A 25,739-nucleotide genomic window follows, 5' to 3' on the forward strand; every position below is an offset into this window, starting at 1 on the left:
CCTCGCCCGGCCCCGCAGAGCAGCAGCCGCGCAGTCCCGGCGCCCGGTCCCGGCCGCCCCCCGGTAGCGATGAGGCCGCGGGGCCCGCGGTGCCTCCCGCTGCTGGCGCTGGCCATCGCCCTGGCCGAGGCGGCGACCTGTGAGTGAGGCGAGGCGAGGTGGCGGGGAGGAGCGGGGGGAGCGGGGCCGTGTCCCGGAGGGGCGAGGGGCGGCCCGGAGCGGTGCCGCGGGGCGGGCAGCCCTTCCCGGCCGTCCGGGGCATCGCGTCCGCCCCGCGGGCTGCGTGCAGCCCCTCGGCCCCGCGGCGTTCGGCGGCGGCTCCTGCCGCGCAGCCGAGCTGTGCCCTGGGGTCGTGTGCGGCTCCGGAGCTTTGGCGGCCGCAGCGCAGCTCAGCCGCCCACGGGAACGTGTCTGCACAGGGAGCTTGGTTCCCTTGCGAGAACAACCCTCGGTCGGTCATGGTCTACTCAGAATCTGAGTGGCTTTACTGCAGTCCGGGCAAGCGGCCCTGAGCCTTTTTATAACTTCACACCTCTCACCCTAGGTAAGAGCTAATTGCTCTCACCGATAAAAAAAATAAAGTATTCTGCCTTTGAGACAAAAGTCTGAGGTTAATAGTGAAAGAAGACAGTGTATCTGAAACAAGCAGAATTGCAGCTCAACGTAAGCCTGTTTCTGACCTGTTTTACTAATGATTAAACAGGCAGAAGAGAAACCCAATGTTTACTATTCTGTGAATTGCTAGGATTTCTGGCTTAGGAAGGGAGCAGTATCAGAAGCTGAAAGTTCATTTCATAACATTTTTAACAGGTCCTAAAAATAAATCTTCTAATAAATATTTCAAAATTATCTTTTCTCCTGTTTTCATCACGTTTTTGGATCCATTTATCTTCTCCACTGCATACCTTGTCATTTTTCTTAACAGCAGGAAGTAGGCTGTCCTGCTCATCCAAAACTTCTGCAGTCCATATTGTCCAGTTTCCTATCCCTGGCTCTGAACAGTGCCAGGGATTTATGGAATGGTGGCGGGGGAGAAGGGGAAGAAAAGAAAACAGCTTAATAATGCAGCTCATACCATTCAATAATTATAAAGTTGCCTCTGCAAGCCTTAGTGTAGTTGGATTTGGTCAGACATCAGATGAGGGACACATTCTGGAGAAGGTGCAGATAAATATTAGTGGCTGACTTAATTTTGCTGGCTGCATAATGTCACTGATGAGCATTTCAGGAAACTCTTGTCACTGGAGTTAACAGACCTGTACAAACAAGATTGTGCCACTTCCTACAGTGGCATCACTTCTTACTCAGTTTTATTCAACAGCCTTCCTTGGCTGGGGTATTAGGTAAGCAGCTCTAAATCATGTTTAAGTGGCCCACTTAAAGCAGGTTTATGGTTGCATCTGCACAACAGAACAGCTGTAAGAAACCACTGAATCTCATCCTCTCCCACAGTTTTTGTTTTTCTTTTTTAGTACCATCACTTCTAGATGCTTGATAAGCATTCACTACACAGTGTCTGTACACCACCTCTGGAAATTGTAAGGCTCTGGAGCAGCACAAGGCTTCAGTGATCCCTAAATGAAGCACCCCGAGTGCATTAAGGGTTAACTTGGTTTGGCAGGGTCAGAAATAGGCTGGAGTTTCCTGTAATGAGACTGGCAGCAGCAGCAGCAGTCAGGATTTTTTGTTTCTAATAAAGGTCCTATCATAGTCTTTGTAATTAAAACACAGATGAATAAATACACTGCTAATTCTGTGCATGGGGATTGAAATACTTGCACTAAAAAACCATGGAATTTGCTTTGAGTTACGTATTTTATTTAAACTCAGAACTCATAGGAAATCAACTTAGGAGAAGGATAAACTCCTCTGATGTAGGGGAAAAGACCTGTTCCTATTACCCCACTGTAAAGAGGATATGAAGTAAAAAGTGTTGCATCTGTTTGTACACAATTGAAAATTTCTTGTCTTTTATTTGCTGTAAACCTGTGTAAAAATGACAATGATGTAGCTAAAGGTCAAAACAAGATGGTTTAAAGTGAGCTGTGAATCAGGCCTCATCTACACCACAGAGCCTCTGCCCCAAAGCTGTGTCAGCATGCTTGTGGGGGTAGAAGTCTCCCATGGAAATAAACCCAGCAGGTATAATACACAATATTCCTGGTTTTGTTGTCATTGCTTTTGCCTCAGAACAGATGATCTTTCTGTGTCTTTCTTATTAGTGAGAAATGAAGCGTTTCTTCTAATTAATTGACACTTCTTTCATTTCTAAGCAACTCGCTGGTTGCTCTCTGAGATAGAGGAGTGCTGCAAAACCTTGGAGGTGAGCTGTGGTACATCCACCTTATGCTCAGGAAATCTTATTTATTGCCTTACCAGAACAGTTAATCTGACCACAATGAAAGCAAATAGATTAGTTTGTTTTTACAAGCTCAGGCCACATCAAATTCAGTTAGCATGCTTCAACACAAAGGTTTCTTCAGGTCCTTATCCACTGGTGGAGCACTTCAGAATGCTTCAGTTGTGTTCCCTGCCACTTGATGGAGACCTTTAACGTGTTTAGGACAGTTTGGTTTTAGTCAAATCTGTCACCTGAAAGCCATTCTCCATTCAGGCTCATTAGCTGCTCTTTCTAGTCAGCTTCCTAAATTTTTTTCTTTCCTGTTAGTGCAGAGAAACTGGGAGCTCTTCTCTGGTGCCTGGCTGCTGGTGTGGCTCATGAAGGTGCTCTGGGCTTAAGGAATTGTCTCAGGCAGTACTGGATTGACTTTGTCTGCTTGAATGGCTCTTTTCTGTGGAGCTGGGATGAATATGTATGGCCACCACACCAGATTGGCACTGCAGGTGTCACGACCCTCACACAGTTGGACTGCTCTGAAAGGTTAAGTTCTGCAGAGGCTGATGAAGGGAAGGCAGGTGTAGAAGTGTGGTGCTCTCTAGTTAACATCTGTCATCTAGACTCTTTAACCCAGTCAGCTGGACTTCTTCCCGTCGTGCTTATCCATTTTTCTCCTGATCACAAGCTATATCCAAAAATTAAACCAGGCAGTCTAATATAGTGGCTGTTCCTGGAGTGTTGTGGGCTCTGCAAAAAACATTGAAGCAGACATTTTTTATTTTTAGTGTCATTTCTCAGTGTTCACCATTTGTTGACTGTCACTAAAATGACAATAACCAGACACGTGAAAATTTAGTAACGACTCGTGCTGGATCTGAAATATAAAAGCAGGCTAGGATTCTGTTTTACCTTGTTAAATGTGAATATATTTATAGGTTGTCTGCCTTGGTGTTCCCAGCATTTCATTCTCACCTTTGTCTTGTTCTTTATCATTCTGAAAAATAAAATGTCTTTTATTTTAATTACATATAACATGTAACCTGACTTTTAAGACATAATTTTGGTCTCATATAAATTAAATAGGATCAGAATATTTGCTTGCAGATCACTGAAACAGGTGATATAATCAGCTTTTTTTATCTACTTGTTAGTTACAAATCTTGCTTTGTAATAACCATAATCTAAAAAAATAATAATCTTGTCCTGAATATGATACTTAAATTGTGCTTCAGGTGTGGATGCTGTTAAGGATTAATAGCACAGATTAAGGATTAAGGATTTTTTGATCAGAAACAGCTCCCACACACAGAATCCTAGAATTTCTTGCTTGCATTTTACAAATCGATAGCAAACATCAACTCCTGACTAAGCATTTAGTTCAGAATTTTGTGTTAGATTCTCATATTTGCTCAGTGTTTACTGCATTTTTCAGCTGTTGCAAAAAGAGATAAATAATGACAGAGTTGCTTTGTTTCTCCCAAGTTTTATCCCAGCAGTATGCCTCTCAGTTCCTGCTGAGGAAACGGCGAGCAAACTCTTTCATGGAAGAAAGTAAGAAGGGAAATCTAGAAAGAGAATGCATTGAAGAATTATGCAATAGGGAAGAAGCCAGGGAAATCTTCGAAAATAATCCTGAAACTGTAAGTATCTCCTGAGTATCTATGACATAGAGAGTAGTTCTTTGTGGAGGGAAAGACAAGAAGCACATAGAATTCACAGCTCCCAATAACAACATTGGGCAAGATCGTCCCATTTAAAGAGAAAATTTTCAAAGTACTTTTGACACCCAATTCATTTTCGTTGCCTTCATTTTGCAAGTTTCCAATTCAGTGCAGTCTTTTAATCTCTCCACTGAGTCTTGTGTGTATTAAATAATCTTCTGCTTTTAGCCCAAGTAACAGTGATACAGAAAACCAGGCCTGTATTCTGTGGCTCAAAGTAACTTTTTTCTTCTTTTGCAGTTAGTTATAATACCAATATACTTTAAAATATATTCAGTGATGTGTTTTGCTGTAACTTTACCTACCTGAAATTTTTCTTAGCCTTTATTTTTCTTTTCTTTCTGCAGGAGTATTTTTATCCCAAATATTTAAGTAAGTACCAAAAAAAAACCCTAAACAACTCTAGTGTATGATTCAGTGATGCTCTCATTTGGATAATACTGGTTTAGTTGTTCTGCCCCTAGCACTGGGATGATTTCCACACTGATTATAGTGCGGAGAATGTCCTGTGTGCTGAGATCCTCACAGAGGCACTCTGAAGGTTGGGCTGTGATCAGCTGTCCTTAACATGCCCAGACCAGTTCTGTAACTCAAGCTGTGAGAACAGGCTCTTTGAAGATGCCATGCAGCAAGTGGTGTAATTTCAGTGTAACCGAGTGTTTGCACTCTGAGCTGACTGTGGGGCTTTGCATTTGCAGGCTGCCTTGCCTCCCATCGAGCAGGGGTGTTCAGGGTGGCTGCAGTCACTCCAGACTCTCCAGCTGACCTGAGGGCTTGTGTCAAAGGTAAGTGCTGAAGTTGGAACACACAGTGGCTAGAAAGCAGTTCACAGAGACACAACAAGAGACAAATAACCATTTAACTCAGGCAGACTCAATAATCTAAACCAGAAATTGACCAAAAAATGTGAGGTGAGAGAGAGCACTTCCAGAGAAAGCCGTTTAAGTGACTGCTTTTAACTTTTAGAAAGGAGCATAATTAACTGCAAAACAAAAGGCAGAGTTCTTGTGCAAACAGATGTGTCCTACATCAAGCCACCAATGTTCCCCAGTGTGTCCTCTGTACTCTACCACACCTCTAACAGTTATGCCAAACTCTTTGCCTCTAGGAAGTCACGTTCTGCCAGGTAGGGTAAGAAGTTCTCTTGTTAATTGTCTTTTCTACCACTCTTCGGCCCATAGTTACATTAACAGCTGAAAACTTCAAAATCTAAAAAAAAAAAAAAAAAAATCAAAATATTGTCTGGAACACAGTCATTGCTTCCAAACAAAAGGCCACAAAGCATGAAACTTGGGGTGTTTCTCAAATGTTTGATTTTTATGGCTATGCATTCACAGGTCCAGAATTGTGTTCTTTCTAATAAATTCACAGGAAGCCATTTTTACCATACTCCCTACTCCTATCTCTCTAAACCCCCTAAACTTTTACAGCCTGGTTATATGAAAGAAACTTTCAGTTAGTTTGAATAGGAATATTTATCTCTGATGCTTTTTGTCATTAAAAGCAATGGAAGGCAAAGAAAATCCTTAATAATGACACTGAACATGGTCATGGCTGAACATGTTTTCCGGATCAGTTTATAATAGTGCAATAAATTGCCAGTTTCTCTATGTGACCACTCTTGAACACAAACTCAACTCTCTAATCTTGAATTTTTGAAACTTTGATCTTTCTAGTGAAATTTGTGGTAATATGATGGGAGCAGAGCGCTGTTCTTTAGAAATTGAAATGCATCCTTAAAATGTAATGAAAATAGTATCAAGTCTGGTCACTGATGCAGGGATTAGCATGACTTAGCAAGGAGTTTGTCTTCTAGTTGTTTTCTGCCTGACAGAGTACCAGTGGCTGTGTATGTTCTCAGTCACTTAAAAATTCTTGCTGAGAAAACGAGTAGCAAGATTGTTGTGGGTGTGCTTGACATTACATTATTCAATCAAGACCTTTCTTGTTTCATGACAGGTACCTGTAGGAAGAGGGGAAGAAAGACTAAAGTGATTCTTGAGAAGAAATAACCCCAAATAACAAGGATTTTCCATGTTTTCCATCCCACAGAAATTTCAAACCAGTGCAGCCCTCTGCCATGCCATAAAGATGGATACAAGGATTGCATAGATGGACAAGCCAAGTACACCTGTGTCTGTAAAGCAGGATGGAGAGGAGAGAACTGTGAGGAAGGTACAGTCTTCAACCTCAAGTGATGTTGGTTCTGAGAAGCACAATTACATTTCTACTACTGAATAGTCTTTGCAGCTGGTCAATGGATGCCTTCCTCTCAGCAGAGTTTTATTGCCTTTTCTTTGTAGATATAAATGAATGTGAAGACTTGAATGGAGGCTGCAGCCAACGCTGTTCCAATTTCCCTGGGAGCTTCCGTTGTTTATGTGAAGATGGCTACTTCATGCATTCCAACAAACGGGATTGTGGAGGTAGGGAGACTTCAGGGGAACATCTTTCCATGCCACCACATTTCCTGTTGGCTAGAGAGAGGGAAGGGCTTGATCCAGTAGTTCCATAAATGCTCTTGCATTGCCTCTGAAAGATGCAATCCTTCTTGAACTTGGCCACTCCTTCCTTACACACTGCAGGCATATGGGCAACCAAATAATGAACCAGATCAAGAAGCAAGGAAAGAAAAAGGCCAGAGATGAGATTCTGCTTCATTACTAGAGCTCCATAAAGCTTGTTTTAGTCTCTTGCCAGATTCACATATCCTTTAAGCGTGCTGAAACATGAATCTCAAGTGCTGTGAAGAGCTGATATTGTTACTGTGGAAATTCTCTCTGATAAACACTGGTTTAGGCTGAATCACTCCTAATTAGCCGTGCTGCTCTTTCTGCAGTTCATTGGAGAAGAAACTATTAATGAATCCAAAAATTCTCTTAATGGGGAGAATGATTTTTCTTTGATTCACCCAGCATAATTTTTTCTGTACATGCTTGTATCTGCTATTGGCCATGACCTGAATGCTGCATTCCATTCCAGATGAAAACTGTATATTGACATAATTAGCAATTCTTACTGCATAGTTAGAAAAAATTGCAACTTTATTCCATTTTAATGTCATATTTTATTACCAAATTATGACAACATGTTGTTTTGGATAATGTCAGATAATTTAAGAGGCTAAACTTGATGACCATCTTCCACTGTGACTTCTTTTAGTCTATATATTTTTCTGAATTAATGACTTCCAAAGAAATGCCAGAATAATAGAAGATTGTGGGTTTATGAAAAAAGGCAAGCAGATAAACTGGTTAGAACCTCTGTAATTCTTGGAAAGATACTGGGAAATCTGGTAAAAAAGTAATCAAAGATAAAAATAGACCAATATATCTTAGTGCCCGAGTGTTAGTTTAATCATTTGACAAACTGCATTCAAGTATTTTATTACGTCCAACTACAAAGTTAAACAACCAAGAATTTGGAATACACTTATTAACTGTAGAAAAGTAGTCCAAATTCAGGGCAGGTTTGACTTAGTAATGTTGCTGGAGTCCAAGCAAGCCAGTGGCAGAGTCTGTTCTCCCTGTGCAGCACCTTTTCTGCAACTGCTACAAAACCACAGAAAAAACCAGAATGATCCCTGCATTCACAAGTGGGAGTGAAGTACACCAGGGATCTGATATTTTTCTGTCTCTAGGACACTTAATAAGATTGATACTGTACCCTGAATCCAGTTGTCACATCTGCACTGGGAAAATGACACTGAAAAATTGGGAACAAGACAGAAGATAGACACTAAAATGGTTTGAGGGATAGAGAGACATTGAGGGGCTTGAACACCTATCAGCATAGGCAGTTAAAAGAAAACTGACATGAATTGATTGTAGCATGAAAGAACCCCTGGTGGGATTGTTTCTTGTCTTTCTGGATGTCTTTTTCTAAGATAGGATTTTATTATTATTTATTATTATCTGGTTTAGTTTATGGAAAATCTGCAGCCTGTTTCTCTCTCTGCCTTCCGGGACATGCATCCCTTTCCCTGGTACCTGCAGAAGGCATGAAGGGATGGGAAAGATAGGCAGGCAGAGAATTTTTTCACTGGGGACATGCAGAAGTGTCTTCTACAGCCCTCTGGAAATCTTTCTGGCTGTAGCTCTAGTGACAGCGTGGTAGGCCTGCCAAGAAAAAGCCAGTTTGCCAGCCTCACTCAGTTTGCGCAGTGTTGAATAAGGTTGGGAAGGAAAATGGTGTGCAAGAGTGGGACTTGTTTTTTAATAACTTGATTGTGTTTCTAGATATAAATGAATGTGTGCTACACCCAAACATCTGTGGGACAGCCATCTGTAAAAACACCCAGGGGAGATACGAATGCGAATGTCCAGAAGGCTACACGTACAATTCAACTTCCAAGGACTGTGAAGGTGCATCTTCACCCCCAGCTCCCCCTTTTTATGTCTTTCATCTTCCCCTTCCCCTTTTCTTTTTTCAATCCACTGCTATACCAAACTTAGCATCTCATCTGCTGGTGTATTTATTAATCATTGTATTCTTTATAAATTAATTGTTCATTAGGTTGTCAGGCTATATTACATGAAAGCATGGCAGTTCTCTAAAGATTTTTTAAAGATTTTTTTTATAAAGACCTCAAATGTCAAATGAAACTATTCCTAACTATCCAGAGAAAGAGCTATGAAAAAAGGAGCTGCTCCAAAAGAATCTTTCCTGAAATGAAAAATCTGTTACTAAAAATTTCTAAAGCTCTGTAACAATTATAGCAAAGTTGAAAAGCATTGGTAGCTAGCAGTGAAGTAACAGGAAGCCACTTATACAAAGATCATAGTAACTTCTCAAGTGTTGAAAGTATTTGCATATTTGTCTTAGAATGTGTTTTATTTCTCTTTGATTGTTAAAGCATCAGAAATTAAATTTCAGTTGTAAACAGATATGAAAGCTCTTGAGAGTTTTACGATGAAGAACCTTCTACACTGTCACTTTAAGAATAAACTGTCAGTGACTGGTTTTTATTTTAAAAGCTACCTTATACTACTGCTCAAAAGGACACAAAAGCAGCTTCTTGCTGGCTGGGAATCTTTTGCTCCATGGCTTTTCCTGCAGATCTCTTGTGACAAAGCTTTGCACAGTGGCACTGATTACATATCCAGGTGCCAGCTCTTTGTCCAGTTATTATGGGATTAAAACACTACTGACCATTTCCTGTTCCTGTGTGCACCAGAGTGAGAAAAACTTCACAGTAATTAGTTCTTACTCCTCTTAGGATTTCCTTCAGATAAATTCAGTTTGATACAACCCATGTAAGTGTTGTGTTTCTGCTGGGGCTTGGATTGCAGGAGGTTGCAAGACGAGGGCATTCCAACAGAGAAAGTCTTACCTCCCTCGCAGGGAGATTACGCTGCTAATCTTTTAGACCTTGTTTTAACCACATTAAATGAGTCACCAAATCCTGTCTAAGGACAGGATTGTGCAGCCTGACAGGAATGTAGCCTCACAGAAATACTAAATGACATGAGCTTTTCATTGTCATATTGCTTGTAGGTGGCTAAATTCAATTATGCTTGTTAGAAAAATGGAATTTACAGACATTTATGCACAGCTATCTCTATGATGATGGATACTGTTAGACTGGAACAAAAGAGGGTTTGGTTTCTTTTTCCTTACCTCTCTTCCTCCCAGCAACGGGGGAAAAAAAAAAAAAAAAAAAGAAAAAGAGGTATTTTAGTCTTAAAAAACCCCCAAATTTAAATGCATGCATTGGTACAAATTTTTTCATTCCCACTAGAATGCTATTTGTTTCAGAATAAATGGTGCATTTTCTTTAATCTGAGGCCTAAATCACCCTCAATGAACTCTCTTGTCAAAGAGAGATTTTGTGTCTGTATTGGAAATGTAAAATTTACATTGGCCTTTCATTTCTGATTTTTTTATTTTGTACAACCTACTAAATAGAAAATGAAGTTCTTCTAGTTGATTTAACTTATTCAATACTCAAACCAGACTGTTGTTCTCTGCAAACAGATGCTGTCTGAAACATAGGTATTTATGAGATTATGTTATTTTAAAAGGTATTTTGCCCCGAGATTATTTGGGGTTGATATTAATAAAGCACATCCTTTCTTCTCATACTTGCCATAGATACTTTTAATAATCCAAGCTCTCATCGCATCTTAAAAGGCAAGGAAGAGATCTGACCCAGAATGGGATTTGTGCCATCTGTGGCAGCAACTTCTGAGGTCTCTCACTAATTCAGCTACCTTACGCCTCAAAAATCAGACCAAATAGTCTCCAGCTCTGCCCTCCAGGCCTCTGTCAGATTACTAAATCACCTTTTGGATTCATGTTATTCCAGAGAATCTCTCTTGTCCATTTTTCCATTAATTTGTGTTAGTTTTCAGTCTGTGCCATGAATAAATCTTTCGGTGTGCTTCCATTTCCCCTAGATATTGATGAATGTGCTGAAAATATTTGTGCTCAACTCTGTGTGAACTCACCAGGAAGTTATAGCTGCTATTGTGATGGCAAGAAAGGGTTCAAGCTCTCTAAGGACATGAAGAATTGTGAGGTAAAACTGCTATGTATGATTTTCCATGTGGAAAATCACAAAGTTGGGTATTTCTTGATGAAAGGGTAGCTTAGATTAAGGAAAATAGGAAGCTATTTGAGAACTGATTAAAAATTCCTGAGAAAATGCTGGAGATTCTGATCTATGGTTTGGCTCACAAAGAAGCAGGGATTTGGATGCCACTCAGTTCATGCATGCTCATTTACAGGAGTCCTGTCAAACACAGCTTGCTTTAGCCAGGCATCTTTATTCCCTGCTGCTTCCAAAATAAGCCTTGGCTTTCTGCTATCAAACAAATAATTCCTGTTCAGCCTACTCAGAGACAGAATGTTCCTTCTGCCCATATGTTCCCAAGATTTCCTTAGGCTGTGCAAAAGTTTTCACTCACTATTTCAGAATTACTCTATTTGGATTGAAAAAGATCCTGGATTGTTTTCCACAGTTCTCATCTGCCATAGCTTAAGGAAAAGCACTCGGTAATACTTGCCAATTGGAGAACATCTTGCAGCCAAAAATCGGCTGCTCTTGATCCATTTGAAAATTTACACTTCTTAGGAGCAGAAAGTTTGAAGCTCCAGAGAATCAGGATTCAAGGATTGAAGTCCAAAGGTTTTTTTGTAAGTGGTTCTTTGTGTATACTTTGAAAACTTCAGGCAGTCTGAGATGTTATGTGAAGTGAGCTCAGATAACTGCCAACAATAAAACACTTCTAACAACAATAAAACACTTCTAACAAAGTGTAACAAAATTTGGCTTAAACTGCAGGAACAAGATCTGACACAAGTTCCAGCATCTGTGTATTGGGTCTGGTTTGTACTCTCTGAAATTTAATGCCTGATCAACAATTGGCAGTCATTCTATTTCATTTTGCTCATCCTTGAAATGGTGACATGTAGTGAGGCTGGAAGATGCTCTTATTTTCAGTACTGCTCAAAAGTGATTAATTCTCTATCTGGAAGTTAGTTTCATGCCTTGTAATTGCAAAAAAAAAAGAGTTTAAAATATATTCAATCTAAAGCTAAAAATATATTCAATCTAAAGACTAGTGACATCAGCAGCCATAAAATGAAGTAGCCATAAAATTAAAGAAGAGCACCTGTATGTTTAAGGGAACTGCTGCTTCAGGAATAGCAAAGTCAGAGCAGAAGACACTCACAGAATGTTTTGAGGGATTCACATTGGATCAAAGAGTCTTTGAGACTCCTACTTGTCCATGAGACAAGTGCTCTAAACCCATTCTGGAGGAGTCTTCCCACCTATCTCCACACAGAGGGTGCATACAATAGATGTTATTGCTTGATAGAAACATCTTCGTTTAAAATTTCAAGTACGTGAATACTGGAAAGAATAAGCACCGTGATTTTTTAGTTTATCTTTAACACAGTCTTCCCAAGATACAGCTCTGGTCCATTCCCTTCTAACACCTGAGCAGGTTTAGATTCTGCAGAACTTTAATAATGGAGCTTGGTAGTTCCCTAGAAGGTGGGTGTCATACCCCTGGTGAAAGAACAGATCCTGAAGGAAGATTGGAATTCTTAATTCAAAAACTAAATATTTAAATATTAGTTTCAGTCCACCAGAAATGTGTGTCAACCTGAATCATCTTCCAGCACTTTAAATAATGGACATTTCAAGCAAAAGCAAAACCACACAGCTTCATTTGTACACAGGTATTCAAGTTTAAAAAAAATCAAAAAACCCAGAGGTAAGCCATTACTTTAAAAAAATAAAAATGACAGACTAGCAGTCAGCAACAGGAGTTGCTTCATAAGCTGTCACAGTGCATTTACAGCTTTTTTTCTCTACCATTTTCAGTCTGTTACTGAGTGTATCCCACTGAACCTTGAAAAGAATTACCAACTGCTTTACCTGGCAGAGCAATTTATAGGAATTCCTGTTCTCTACTTAAAGTTCAAACTGCCAAATGTCACGAGGTAAGCACTTGCTATTGATAAAAATATGCATTGGAATGACAGACATTTGTTTCCAATAATTTTCTGAGGGTTTAGGAGGAGTGCAATGCATGCATAAATTATATCACCATCTCCTCCTTGGTTAAGATACCTTTATATAATGAATGAATGAATAGGAAGGCATTTAGAATTATCAATATAAAATTCAGAGGTTATGTGAAAATAGTTACAGAGTAGCTTCCAGTTACACGCGGGAATGGCTTTAGTTTGGATGTTGCTTCTGCTTCACCCCTGCTCTGCATAGAAGCTGTGCATGCTCTGCCCATCCTGCTGAGCAATAAAATCAGGTCGTTGCCCCCCTGCCCTTCCCTGGGCTTGCTTTCACACACAGAGTGTTCCAAGGACACCCACAGAGCACAGTACCTTGTCTAGAGCACCAGCTGTATGATTTGCTTTACAGCTGTCACAGCAATTGCCAGTGGCACTGACCCTTTATTGCCCTTGGACTTCCTTGCTGCAGCAGCCGAAACTGCTGTGTTCCCTGCCTTACTGACCAAACAATTGGAAGGTAACAGCAGCAGCAGCTGTTGAGCTGGTGATCCCCAGAGCATCAGGACCGTACAGAAGGACATAAATACTGAGAACTCTTTCCTCTGCCACTGTTCAAAGTTGACTAGGCACTAATGCTGTCCTGGAAGACCTTTCTGAGATGATAAATGTTTGAAGTCTGGTGTAAATACAGAGTAGTTTTCGGTGCATCTGGCGAGGGACAGCCCCATCTAGGGGACACAGAACAGCACTGTGAGGGACAGCGACCCCAGTTCTGAATTACAGCTGTTTTAGCCAACCCCATCTTCCAAATGTTCTGCTTTCTCCTTTCACCCTTAATCTATTTGGTCTAGTCCAAAAGTGTTTTTTACTCTACTTCTACTCTCTTCTCTTCCACTGCACAGTAAATCCTAATTTTGCTATATACACACACATTCAACCTAGATCCAGACAACAAATCCTCAAATGAGAAAATGGCATATAAAAGGCAGAGTGAATTTCTAGCTTACAATTCTTTCATGACAACATTTGGCAACCCAGTTGTACTGAAGCACATCCTATTTTGTCTGCATTGCATCCCTACAAAATGCAGCAGGAATATTACATCTCTCTCTTTACTCAGGGGAGTGGGCTGTTCTTCACAAGGAAAGCTCAGAGTGGATTTGGGAACAAGGTCCTTTCAAGTCCCAGGTCAGGGTGTTAAGCTGAAAACTTCCCACTGGATTTGGGTGAACAAGGCTTATGTTCTGTTCTGCTTTTGACTATGCAAAAATCACACCTGCTCAGATATAGAGACACCAGAAGTTATTATCTGTGAACCTTTCTGTAACCCTACTAATCAGTTACCCTAGGCTATTCAGTATTTCACCTTTCCTGTCTTCTTATTAAGATTCCTTCTTCACAACTCAGATTTACAGCAGAGTTTGATTTCCGTACATACGATGCAGAGGGGGTTATCCTGTATGCAGAATCCCTGGACAAGTCAGCATGGATCCTGCTTGCTCTTCGAGATGGAAAGATTGAGATTCAATTCAAGAATGAGTTTGGAACAAAAGTCACCAGTGGAGGCAAAGCCATTAATGATGGGCTGTGGCATATAGTAAGTTGGATTTTCTTCTCCCATTCCCTTCCTTTTACTCGCTATGGGAACATGCTGATAAATAAAGTAAGGAGAAACTGAGCAATTATTAAAAGACTTTAAATGATGCACTCAAACCCCAGATTTAAAAACCAACTGAGAAATGCACAGAAATGCCTTGCATCAGGAAATTCTGCTACCTTTTAACAACCAAGGAAGAGATAATTACCTCCAGCTATCGACACAGCAATGATTAATTTAAAACATGAAAAGGAAGATGGCAGAATATTCAAAACCGATTGCATGGTCAAATGCATAGTTATTGGATAGTGTGTTTAGAGCAAGTTTTACATCTGCTAGACCGAAAGTGCATCTTGTTCTTCAAGCCTTCATACCCGAGATGAAAACCCTTTCTGACTTATGCCATCCACATAGCACACCAAATTATTCACGTCAGTTAGATTTTGTTTGTTATGCTCCTGTGAATGTCCCTGGATATGGACAGTTGTTCTGCATCAAGTTTAAATACAATGTACATAGTGACTGCATTAAAACTATTTTCCAGGGTAGATATTTAAAGAAACATTAGTCATGATTCATAGGGCTTATGTAATTATCATTTAATATAGTCTACATTTTTGTGTGCATATGTATGTAATTATTTGTATTTTATTCCAGATATCAGTTGAAGAACTAGAACACAGCATAAGTGTAAAAATAGCTAAAGAGGCTGTGATGAGTATTAACAGCCCAGGAACTCTGTTTAAACAATCCCAGGGTTTCTTGGAAACCAAGGTGTACATCGCAGGATTACCTCGCAGAGTGGGCAGTGCTCTTGTTAAACAGGTAATTAAATAATAATAAGACTAATATTGATTGATACTGCTCTGTTTGTTCAGTTTTGTGCTCCTGGGAGTCACAGAAGAAGCAAGCCTGGTATGGAAGCCATTTAGAAAATGAAAGTCTGGTTATTAAACCGCTGTTTTGAAAATAAACATGCGTGAAGCTTTGCAGCCTGCCTTCAGGAAGGTTTCACGTTTAAAAACACAGCACTTCTGGTCTAACCTTTGAGGATTCTGTAGCCTGTTTCCTAATATAGCTTTAAGATGCCCTAAATCACCACCACTGCTACTGAGAATGCATTTCAGGGTGATTCATGTCCTGGTCCTGGCTTTTTCTAAGCTCAGAATAGGTGATGCATTCACTGTGCAGGCAGCACAGTGAGCTTTTGTTTTTACAAGGTTTTATAACAGCCCAGGCTGGACAAGGCCCATGATTCTTTCAGTCTCCCAAACTCAAGGAGTGGGTACAGTCAAGTTGTTGCAACTGTCTGCTTTACAGTGCACAAGCCTTCAAACTAATTAGCAATCTAAACAAAGTTTAAGTAAAAAAAAATTAAAAAATCAATTTTTGCTCAAAAGTGAAGCAGAGAAAAAATTACAAAACAATAACATCCCATTATCCAATAGAAAACAATTCCATAAATTTCTTTGTACTTTGGTGTAAAGATAAAGCTTTGAACAAAGAGCCTTGCTAGTGATGATTATCTTTCAGCTACAGAAACCCTGCTGTCATTTTGTCTAGGTCACAACATGAGCTTTAAAAGTGGAAGCAACCTCTTTTTGTCCAGATCCCTGGCAGCAAAGTGGGAGATGTTAAACCAGAAACACCTTTGAAGGCCACGATACCAAATGCCTGCCACTTTTTTTCTCCCAGCATCACTGCTGTAACCTATGACGTTGATAAGACTGTTATTAACTACCCAGAAATAACCTGAAATGTAAAATAATGGCTCATTACTAACATTTTAAAAGCAGCTTTGAACTCAAACCCCCAATGCTGTCATTGTGGTACAGATTAACCCTCGGCTGGATGGTTGTATCCGGGCCTGGAACCTGATGAACCAGGGACATTCAGGAGTAAATGAAGTTATTCAAGAAAAACAAAGCAAACACTGTTTAGTAGCAGTGGGGAGAGGATCCTTCTACCCTGGCACTGGAATAGCAGCATTCCAGATAAACTATAGTAAGTATTTTTCTGTCCCTATGTTTTTTTGCTGGACTGGTAATGGAACTGATGAATTGTTAAAGGAAAGAAAATAAAAAAAACTCACACAAACTCAGCTATACACCACTGCATCCACCAGTGATTCCCTTAACCTCTGTTAGGAATTTGCTTGAATGAGAATTCTGATCCCAGTAGTGTCATCTATTCAGTTTCTGGAGTGCTTTACATTCAGAAGTTTATTTGCAAAGGTTGAGCACTATTGAAGATCCAGGATTCAAAGTTAGCTGGGGTTCTTCTGTTTTATTTTCTTGGGTTTCTTTAGAATTGTAGCTCTTTCTGTAAGTTCCAAAATTAGCACTAATTTTTCCACAGTGGGGAGGAGATTAAAATACTAATTTTTAACTCCATATTAATTTTTCATTAGCAGATGGATTTACTAATTTCAATTATTCTCTTTAAAACAGATAATCTTGACAGTGCTGAAGATTGGCTAATAAATGTGACTCTGACTATTCGCCCATCCACAGACACTGGTGTTATGTTTGCCTTGGTTTCTAATGAAACAGTGCCTCTTGCATTGTCCATAGTGGACTCTAACTCCTCTGACTCACAGGTGATCTTACAATTCTCCTAACAGCTGCCAAGTCCTCCAGCTGGGTGAAAAACCAAACTAAAAAAAAGCTACTCACACTTGCAGTGGAGCTGGTAGCCTTAATATTTTGAAAATTAGTTCATATAATAATGTTCAGAAAATATCTTTCTATTAATGATTGCTGCAGTAGTGACTAAGCACTAATCACTCATGCCAGGGAGATTACATTATGTAATCTTAGCTCAGATCCATTACATCATGTTTTCTTTAACCTTTCTTTCCAAATGCACTGAGCAGAAAGGGAGCAGTGTATACAGTATATGGCATCATGTTAATTCCAAATTATAAACATGTTTTTTTGTCCTTGGGTTTGTACTGATGTCCCTTTACATCAGCCATCCCAAGCTGGAGGATAATTATACCATGGCTAATACAGTCTTTTTCCCAAAGTAAGAAGCTGTAGTGAGCATTGGGTACCTTTAAAGCTGTAGGTGAAACAGGATTTCACCTCAGAACTGTAGCCAAAGTTGTTCCCTGTAAAATATTCTCACTTATAAATGTAAGAGTGGCATTCATCTTCAGAAGCAATGGTTACACATCAACTTTTCCAGCTGAAGGTACCAGTATTTAATATTCTGTTCTACTTGCAAATATAACGTGCACCAGAACCAGGTAAAATGATGTGTTAAAGTGACGTGTGACATCTCTGGTGATCTGCCATTCTTCCATCTAGAAAATCACTGTGACCATTGGGAGCATCACTGTTGCACAGCTGGAATCAAAGAAGTTATGTACCCCCAGAAAAGTGCAGGTTGGACTTCTGGTGACCAAACAGGAGCTTGAACTGGCTGTTGATTCACAGACAGACAGAAGCAATTCTGAGCAACTCTCAACTCTGCATCAAGCAATGATGACAAATGTTGTCACCTACCTGGGTGGCCTGCCAGGTGAGGCCTGTTTCTTGTCACTAATTTGGTTATTTCTGCAAGCCTGATTGTATTCAGCCTTACCCAAGCTAGGAAAAGCCGACAATTAAAAAAAAAGAAAGTTTTTTCCCTCAAGTGCCTCTTGTTTCCTCCAATTTTTTCAGCTTTGGAGGAAGCCAGGTTTTCAACAGTAGCATTATTTGGCCATAACCTCTCTCTCGAGGTTTGAATTTGGAAAATGTCTTGATTTTTGGGTTGGGTGAGCATTGCATGTTTCTGAAATGCCACCATCTGGCACAATTGAGAAACTGCATCAAAAACGTAAGAAAAACAGGCATTTGTAAGTAATCCAAGTGTCAGAATGCTGAAGGGGAAGTCAGGAATATGGTTTCAACAATTAAACTCTGGGCAAGAGATGACTGGCAATCTTTATGAGACAGAGAATGTGTTGAAGCAACAAGTGTTTTGTTCAAAGCAAGCTTCAAGTTAACAGTCTTAAGACCATGCACAAGGATTATTTTGTCCAGGAAGTGTGGACATACTTATGTATAAATAGGCTGAATCAAGAGAAAAAAGAGCATTGCCCCAAGGGAGAAATATTCAAAACCTGAATTTAAACTTGAAAATTGCTAAAGGAAATGTGCCTTGGTTACAATGTTGCTACTGGTAAAGCTTTTCTGTCTCCTCTATTATTTTATGGAGAATGAATCACAATTCCTAAGAAAATGCTACGAATTTGATTGACATGTCTTGAATTGACAAGGAATGAGAATGAGTCAATGTTTACTTAGTACAGGTGGGTCAGCCGGTTAACAGAGCCACAGTAACTAAGATTCCAGTAATTTCTTGGGCCTCTTCATCTTTGTGATGATTAAATGATTCTACATTGCCAGCCACAGAGCAATTAACATCTTAAGAATGAAGAGCTTTGCATTATTCAGGCATCCCAAAGAGATAAGAAGCAAGTATTAGTTACTTGCTGCTCCTTAAGTGTCATCTCTCAATTTTAAAAGGTTTGAAAGATATCTTAAAGATGCAAATTAACAAAATCAAACAAACAAACACCAACAAAAAACCCCTCTGTATTCAAAAACCCCGCGCATTTCATGAAGATCGTAAGCGCCCATTTTTGTTATCCCTTTCTACAAACTAGTAACAGTATTGGGAGTGTTCCCCTGTTAATTTAGCACAATCAGTGCAGGTTAAATGAAGCTTCCATGGTTCTGTGACAGCAGTGTTTTCATCACTGGAGGAAAAAAGCAGAAAGGAACAATTCTGCAGGGCTGTTTGTGCAGTAGCTCAGCTTACAGCAAACTAAAAATCACGAGAAAACAGCATTTCTTGTTCTTAAGATAACCAAGTTATTTCCTATGGAGGGGTAGGGTGATTATACCTGAAAAAGAGAGGGTGCTTTTGAGCTCAGCTCCTCATCACCCTCATTCCAATTGCTGAAGGTACTTGCATCACCTTAGGTCTACCTTGTAAAAAACCGGTTGTACCCTAAGACTTGAGAGCAATACCTGCCTGATTTTGTGCTTAACATATTGTTTCCTGGAAGCATATCCATGATCTAATGCTGCCCTAAGCCAAACAATACCTAAATGAGCAGCAGATAAAGTGAGTCTTTCACAAAGAATTCACTTGGAAGCAGCAGTGAGGAAGCAGTAAAATGTGTGAAGTTCCCAGGGGTGTCCCAAGTGAGAAGCTGCAGATTTGAATCTAGAGTAGCTTCCTGGCAAAAGCAAGACAGTTCTCTGTGCAACCTCTAAACCCAGAAACATCTGTTTGTACCTCAGGACAAGAACAGTGGGCTCCAGGAAACAAACTCTTGGTTCACTGTTGTTAAAACAGGAAAAGCTACTACGGAAAACATTCCTGGAGTTCGGTTTCTGGATGGGAACAGCCTTCTAATGCATATTTAACATTTTACTGGCCTTTCTCAGCTCTGCTGACTTGATCTTGATCTTAAAGAAAAAGGAGAAGAACTCAAGCGTTTCCTGCCAAATCACTCCTTTTCTCCCATGACTAAATAATGGATGGGGAGTGGAGTATTCCCCATGTTTTGACTGATCTGAACAATCCACAGGAATTTGCATGCCTTGGCCTAACACACTGAATGTGTTTCTGTGCAGATGTTCCTCTGGGTGCTACACCAGTGACTGCTTTTTATAATGGCTGCATGGAGGTGAAGGTCAACAACAGGCAGCTGGATCTGGATGAAGCCATTTCCAAACACAACGACATCAGATCTCACTCATGCCCACTGATCATGCAGTAACCGTTCAGATCTTAATTTAACTTCTTTCCTTTCAGTTATAATTTGTGTAATTAGTCTCATGTCATAATGGAGCTTGCATTATTTCATGCAAGATGTGCCAGGGAAATAAGCAGCAGCATGTTTTTCTCCATTTTTATATAGAGTGGAGGAAAAAAACCCTCTCTGTTCAGCTGGAAAGAGACACAATCAAGATCAAAATTCTGTAAAACATTATTTTATATACATCAGTGGGAAATCTTAAGGCTAGATTTATCTTCCATGTTCATGCTATGTCCTTGACATTTTTTGCTTGGAGAGAAAGTTTAGGAATTTCTGTTTAGAAAGAATTTTACATCTTACTTTTCATATATCAGCACAAAGTTACAAGCTGCAAATAATTTTAAGGTATTAGAATCTAAACGAAACCAGACTTATTACACTTTTTCAAGCATAACATGCAAAGAAAAGTCTCTACAGGTTTTGTAATATGTACTTTTGGTAAAGGACAAACTACCCTGGAATCTATAGCCCAAACTCTCTGTGAATATGTTTACAGATTGTATCTATGTTGGTAAAGCAACTTCAAAATGGAAGTGTTTCTTTAAGTAGCTCAGTTTTTGAAAACAGCTTTGGTTATACTGGACCGTCTTTAATTTGTCTGTCTTTAGAACCCGGCTTTGGAGTTTGAAAGGAGTTCTGGATCAGCTCAGGTCATGTACTTTCAAACTGGGTTAAAATACACCCCAGGCAATTTTGAAAAACAGAGGAAATGGCTTGAATGAAGGAGCTCTGCATCACAGGACATCAAACTGGAATTGGCTGAGTAAAACTAAAGAATTGCAGCAGATACTTCTTCCATCAAATCACTGCTCAGCATAAGCACAGTCTGATGATCCATCATATTCCCTTTATTTAGGGCAACCTTGCCTTCAGAGAGCTCCAGAACAGATTTGTGAGCCCTGCTGCCCTTGAAAGCCTAAATTTTGCAACTAACATCAGAATGTAAAGCCATATTCTGCTCAGCCAACTTTAATAAACCAACAGGTAATTAGAGAAGTACTGCTTTCCTCAGGTGGGCTGATTTCAAGCACTTCCAGTATTTCTTTAACATCCTGTGAGTGTTCTTTCCACTTCCAAGCTCATTTTCACACCACCAGAAGCCTCCCTGCACAGCTCACCTGGTGGCTCTGTTGACCCCAAACCAAATAAATAGCAAGAGAATCGCTGTGAGGTATAAATATATCCTCTCATCCATCAAGCACAGAGACATTTATCTGCCAGTGTTCCTGACCACAGCTCTGCTGTCTTCTCTTGAGACACTGAAAAGGAAATGGATGTCCAGAAGGATGGATTGTGACAGTATTCATTTGGAGGACTGCCTTTCTCCAGGGATATTCTGAGTGACATCAGTGGGGTTTCTTCCAGTGTTTAATGCAAGGGTTAGTGCAGCAGAGCTGCAGAACCTGAGCCCATCTTTCAGTCTTACTGCTCTGGCTGAACTTTTTGGTAACTTCATTTCCCACTTGGGTAATGGAATACAGGATTTGCTCCCAACTTTCACCCAGTACAGCCTCCCAGTCTGCCCAGGAAGAAGCTGACACCCAGGGGCTAATTGCCATTAATACTTGTTCACTTTTCTAGGATGGCATGTACAACAAGCTTGGAATTCTGACTCCATGGAGGGGAAATCCTTTCCTGCAGTCATCCTTCCCTGCTTTTCCACCATCCCAGCACACACACACTGCATGCAGGTCTTAGCTGAAGAATAACTTGACTGAAACAAGCAGGTTTTACATGCAAGGCAGAGCTGAATTGAGACTTTTGACATCAAATAAACACATGATCACTTTATTTATAATATCTCTGTGGCACCAATTAATCCTGGAAGGTCCCTGGGTCAGACTCTGCCTTGTAAAACAAGCAGAGAAAGTATGAGATGAAGAACACAAAGCCAAGTGTCATCAATGTTCTAAATGCTTATGGCCTGCAGGAACAAAAGAAAAGGTCTTTTGCTGTTGTTTTTTAGGGATTTTTTAGGCTTTGTTTGTTTAAATGTAATAAATTGTATAAAAATGAAATTAAAGGAGGAGCCAATCACTTTCTCACACAGACACTGTTTCTCTTTGTTTTCATGGAATAATATTCTAGGGTTTTATAGTTAATAATGAAACCTCTGCACTTCTTTTTTAATGTAAAAGTGCCTCCCTATTGTAAGAATTTAATAAAGCAGCATTTGCAAGTTTCTTTTCATTTTAAGTTGTATTTGCATGTCTTTGTTCATTTTTGCTGTACAAGGCTTGTTCTAGTAGTCAAATACCTTACTCAAGAGATTGTGATCATCTCCAGCATCAAAGAGAAGAATTGGCTCCAATTAATATGCCATCCAAATAGGCATCCCTACTCTCTAGATAATTAAGTTTATTAATTGTTTAATATTACCTGAGGAAATTAGACTTTGCTTAAAACTACATGTGGAAAAAAAGAAGATCAGGGCAAGTTACCAGTTCCTGTATTTTCTCCTTCATCAGATGTATTTCATTGTATTTTTAGGTATAATCATTTCAGCAAGGGCCATTCAGGGTTTATACAGAACAGCTGGACCTGCTCTGCATTTTCAGCTCCTGTGCACTTGTGCTACAAATCCACATGTCCCAATTTCCTTGAAAGTGAAATCCAGTCCTGAAATTGGTTCTCAATTATACTACAGCAGTTTAGTTTACATGCTTTAATGCCTGCATGTCTTATGGTAAATTGAGGGCTCTTGATGCTCAAGATTGGCTCTAGAGCTGTCATCTTCAAAGAAAGAGAGGCCATGCTCATTTTTGTCATTCTAGTCCTGCCTGTCACTGACTGGGGCACTGATGTTGGTCCTTTAACGTCATTCATCATAGATATACACACTTAGTATTTTATTGCCTCATAAATCTTTTTATATCAAAATAACCACACTGATTTGGGCACAGTCTCATGTTTCATCTGCTAGAAATAACAAAAAAATACCCCAAAGAAATGAGATACAAGGAGATAGCCAATTAATAAGCAAGGCACCACTTTCTAAGTAAGAAGAACCAAGGTACTGAGATGTTCATTCCTTTAAAAAATGCTTTCAATCCACAAAATAGCTGTACCACCCTCCTTGTTACGCTGGGCACATCCTTCTGCTCAAGGAGCAACTAAATTTCAGTAGGAATATGTGAATAAGCAGCTAAATTGTAAGGGAGCTGGTGTATTGCTTACAGGCACTTGGATCAGCTACATGGGTGCAAATTGATGCAGCTTTATGTAATTCAGGACTTAATTACATGGCTTTATTTAAAAAAAAAAAAAAGTTTGAGTTTTTGTTTGTTTGTTTTTCCTAGGAATTTGCAGTATCTCAGCAAATAAGGATAAAAGTCAGAAACCCACCACAGCCACCTCAGTGTACTGGCTTCTGCCCACTCTAGCTGAGCACTTGAGGAAGGGACACACAAAAGGAACCAAAACCACCCATCAGAAACAACACTAAACTTGAAACAACCTCCAAATCGACACACATACACACCAGTAAAAAAGCACCAGCAACACTAACCCCAGCATAAGGAAACTGAGCAGGTGTGAGGGCTGCAGAACTGGGGAGCAATGCTTCTAGAAGTTATCAGTGGCCTTACTGGTTATACTATAAATAAAATACTAAAAAACTTCATTAGTAGGACAGAAGACACATGCTAAGCTACATGTGAATTGTTAGAAGTTTTGAGTAGCAGAGACAATACCAAATAAAAATGGCTTTGCTTAAAACATGCCCCAAGAAAGAGCAGCTCATCTATAAAACAATATTTCTGACTATCACTCAGCAATATCTTACCTTTCTAGCTGTGGGTTTTCCCTTCTTCAAGTTCTGGTATGATTTCCATCAACCAGAACTCAGCTTAAAACAAAACAAAACAAAACAAAAACAAACAAAAAAAACCAAACAAAAAACAAACAAACAAACAAAAAACAACAACAACAAAAAAAAACCCACCAAAACACAGCTGTCATTAAAGCAAGACTTACTCTTTCCTAGCCTATCACGAGTGCTTGATCATTGCCACCAGCTGGTCACAGACTCCTGCTAACTCAGCCCATGGAAAAGCAATCTGCTCTTCTAAACCTGGGTAAAATCCAGCCTTTTGTGTAAAGGATGTTTTTCTGGGACAGAAGGTAATGTGGAGTTAACAAACCCATTTGCCTGGAACAGGCAAGCCCCATCACCTTCTAATTCCTGACGTTATACAACCACCAGGGGCAATAGAGGCATTACCTGAGCTGCACAGGTGAGCTGGAATTTGTGTCTTGCTGGAGGTTTATACTCTCACAGTCTTGCGGAGTTTCCTAAGTGGTTCATTGGCAGCTTCACAAAATGCTCACAGCGAAGTCATTCTGCTGCATTTGCTGTTTCCCACAGATGGGAACCAAGCTGACACCAGGGTCTGCCCCAAACTGCCCCTGCGTCTGCTGGGGTGGGTTCAACCCCCAGTGCTTGGGGTGCCCTGCCCTGCAGGGGAGATGAAATCAGGCTGGGTCAAACAGTCAAGAGAGGGACTGGTGTCCTGTCTCCACAGGAGAAGGCTGCTCTTGCAGGCACTCAGCATTTTAGACAAAGATAAATGAGCAGCATTTCCAAGCATGCTCCATATAAAAAAAAAAGTCTTTCTCTTTAAAAACACAATGTACAACCACTTCATATAAGATGAGCACACTGCGAGTCTTTTTAAAGCCTTGCACTACTGTTTTCTGAACTTTATTTACACACAAAAGGCTTTGAACAAGGAGCCTGACAAGAATTGGAAATATAGGCTGAGTTTGGTTTTTTTTCAAACAAATGAACAGGTTCTAATCACAATAAGTTGGGGTAAGATGGATTGATAAATTCTTTACATATCAGTGAAGAGCCCAACCTGTGATGTGAATGATGAGAGTCACCTTTCCATATTCTGTTCCCACAGAAAACAAAATGATTTTTAGAGCTACTGTGAAGAAGGTAACTTCAAAGGCTATTTTCTCAACTTTTTGCACTGTGTAACAGCCTTTTTTTCTGAATTGTCTTTGGACTTACACCAAAAGGTGACGATCCCAGGAGTCCCAGGTTCCCCAGTGCTAACAGTATTAGCACTGGATGCATTTAGCTGTCCCTTGCTCTATTTTGGGTGTCAGTGACATCCTTAGCTGAAGCTGGTGAAGCAGAGCTGTGATCTGTGGTCTCAATGGGTGAAAATGTAATTTAGCTCATCTACAAGACAGTAAAAACAAACTTTGCCAATATTTGAAATGTCCAGCTACTACCAGACGCCTGGAGAGATCATTGCTAATGAAGGATGAAATTGATTTTATCAGTTTTACCCTACACCCTGTTGTAGGTCTTGATACATAAACAATTCTCCATCCCTCCACCCCACCCAAAACCCAAAAAACAAACAAAAAGCAACCAGTGAAACTTAAAAAGCTGACATTCATTTCTCAGAAATTTGAACAGTGAATTTAAACAGAGCCCCAAAGCACTTTGTGCCTCTGCCCAGAACCAAATGGGTTTTCTTCCTTATGTGCACTGATTTTTCTGCTGCTAATGCTGGGTTTAACTCCTAAATTGCAGAAACTGTTTTTCTAGGCAAGTGGCAGAACAATACACAAAGGAATGATCTCCAAGGGCACAGAAGGAATTCATGCATTCCCTTGCTGTTGAAAGTTGACCAACCCACCGCCCTTTATACCTCTGGAAATCTGTCTTGTTGCACAGAGGATCTCAAAGCCAAAACTGAGGTTATGTGCTGTTCATCACCAGAACAAAGATCTGACTGGGTGCAATTACAGAGGTTTATG

General features: G+C 40.0%; 1 protein-coding gene and 2 long non-coding RNA genes across 4 annotated transcripts in view; 1 reads left to right on the forward strand and 2 right to left on the reverse strand.

The window, feature by feature from the left end:
* Positions 1 to 22,157, forward strand: PROS1 (protein S). Of its 2 annotated transcripts, none has more exons than XM_069026071.1 (15): positions 1 to 139; positions 3,821 to 3,978; positions 4,407 to 4,431; positions 4,758 to 4,844; positions 6,112 to 6,234; positions 6,363 to 6,485; positions 8,298 to 8,423; positions 10,458 to 10,579; positions 12,395 to 12,513; positions 13,951 to 14,140; positions 14,798 to 14,965; positions 15,976 to 16,144; positions 16,591 to 16,739; positions 17,452 to 17,665; positions 19,777 to 22,157. In XM_069026071.1, the coding sequence occupies exons 1-15, from the start codon at positions 70 to 72 to the stop codon at positions 19,920 to 19,922; spliced, it is 1,989 nt and encodes a 662-aa protein (XP_068882172.1). In that variant the 5' UTR covers positions 1 to 69; the 3' UTR covers positions 19,923 to 22,157. The 2 variants fall into 2 exon arrangements, with proteins under 2 accessions (XP_068882172.1, XP_068882178.1); XM_069026077.1 differs by lacking the exon at positions 1 to 139 and adding an exon at positions 1,460 to 2,881.
* The window catches only part of LOC138116607 (uncharacterized), a 184,049-nt gene continuing 161,201 nt past the window's right edge, over positions 2,892 to 25,739 (reverse strand). Inside the window, exons 5-6 of the long non-coding RNA XR_011154243.1 lie at positions 3,248 to 3,332; positions 2,892 to 3,085 (exon numbers count right to left, since the gene is read on the reverse strand). This is a non-coding gene — a long non-coding RNA (uncharacterized lncRNA). The remainder of the gene's footprint in view (positions 3,086 to 3,247; positions 3,333 to 25,739) is intronic.
* On the reverse strand, positions 4,792 to 23,966 carry LOC138116623 (uncharacterized). Its single transcript, XR_011154247.1, has 3 exons — positions 23,746 to 23,966; positions 5,135 to 5,268; positions 4,792 to 4,873 (listed from the first exon to the last, which is right to left on the reverse strand). It is a non-coding gene; the product is annotated as an uncharacterized lncRNA (long non-coding RNA).

Source organism: Aphelocoma coerulescens, chromosome 1 (genome assembly GCF_041296385.1).
Source record: "Aphelocoma coerulescens isolate FSJ_1873_10779 chromosome 1, UR_Acoe_1.0, whole genome shotgun sequence".
NCBI lineage: Eukaryota > Metazoa > Chordata > Aves > Passeriformes > Corvidae > Aphelocoma > Aphelocoma coerulescens.

Bases quoted from the DNA above. Each gene is read 5' to 3' on its own strand.
- PROS1 (XM_069026077.1), top strand. From the start codon at position 2,782: ATGGCTCTTTTCTGTGGAGCTGGGATGAATATGTATGGCCACCACACC. The intron at 2,882-3,820 runs GTTAAGTTCTGC...GTTTCTCCCAAG, and splicing joins CAGTTGGACTGCTCTGAAAG to TTTTATCCCAGCAGTATGCC. The intron at 17,666-19,776 runs GTGAGGCCTGTT...GTTTCTGTGCAG, and splicing joins CTACCTGGGTGGCCTGCCAG to ATGTTCCTCTGGGTGCTACA.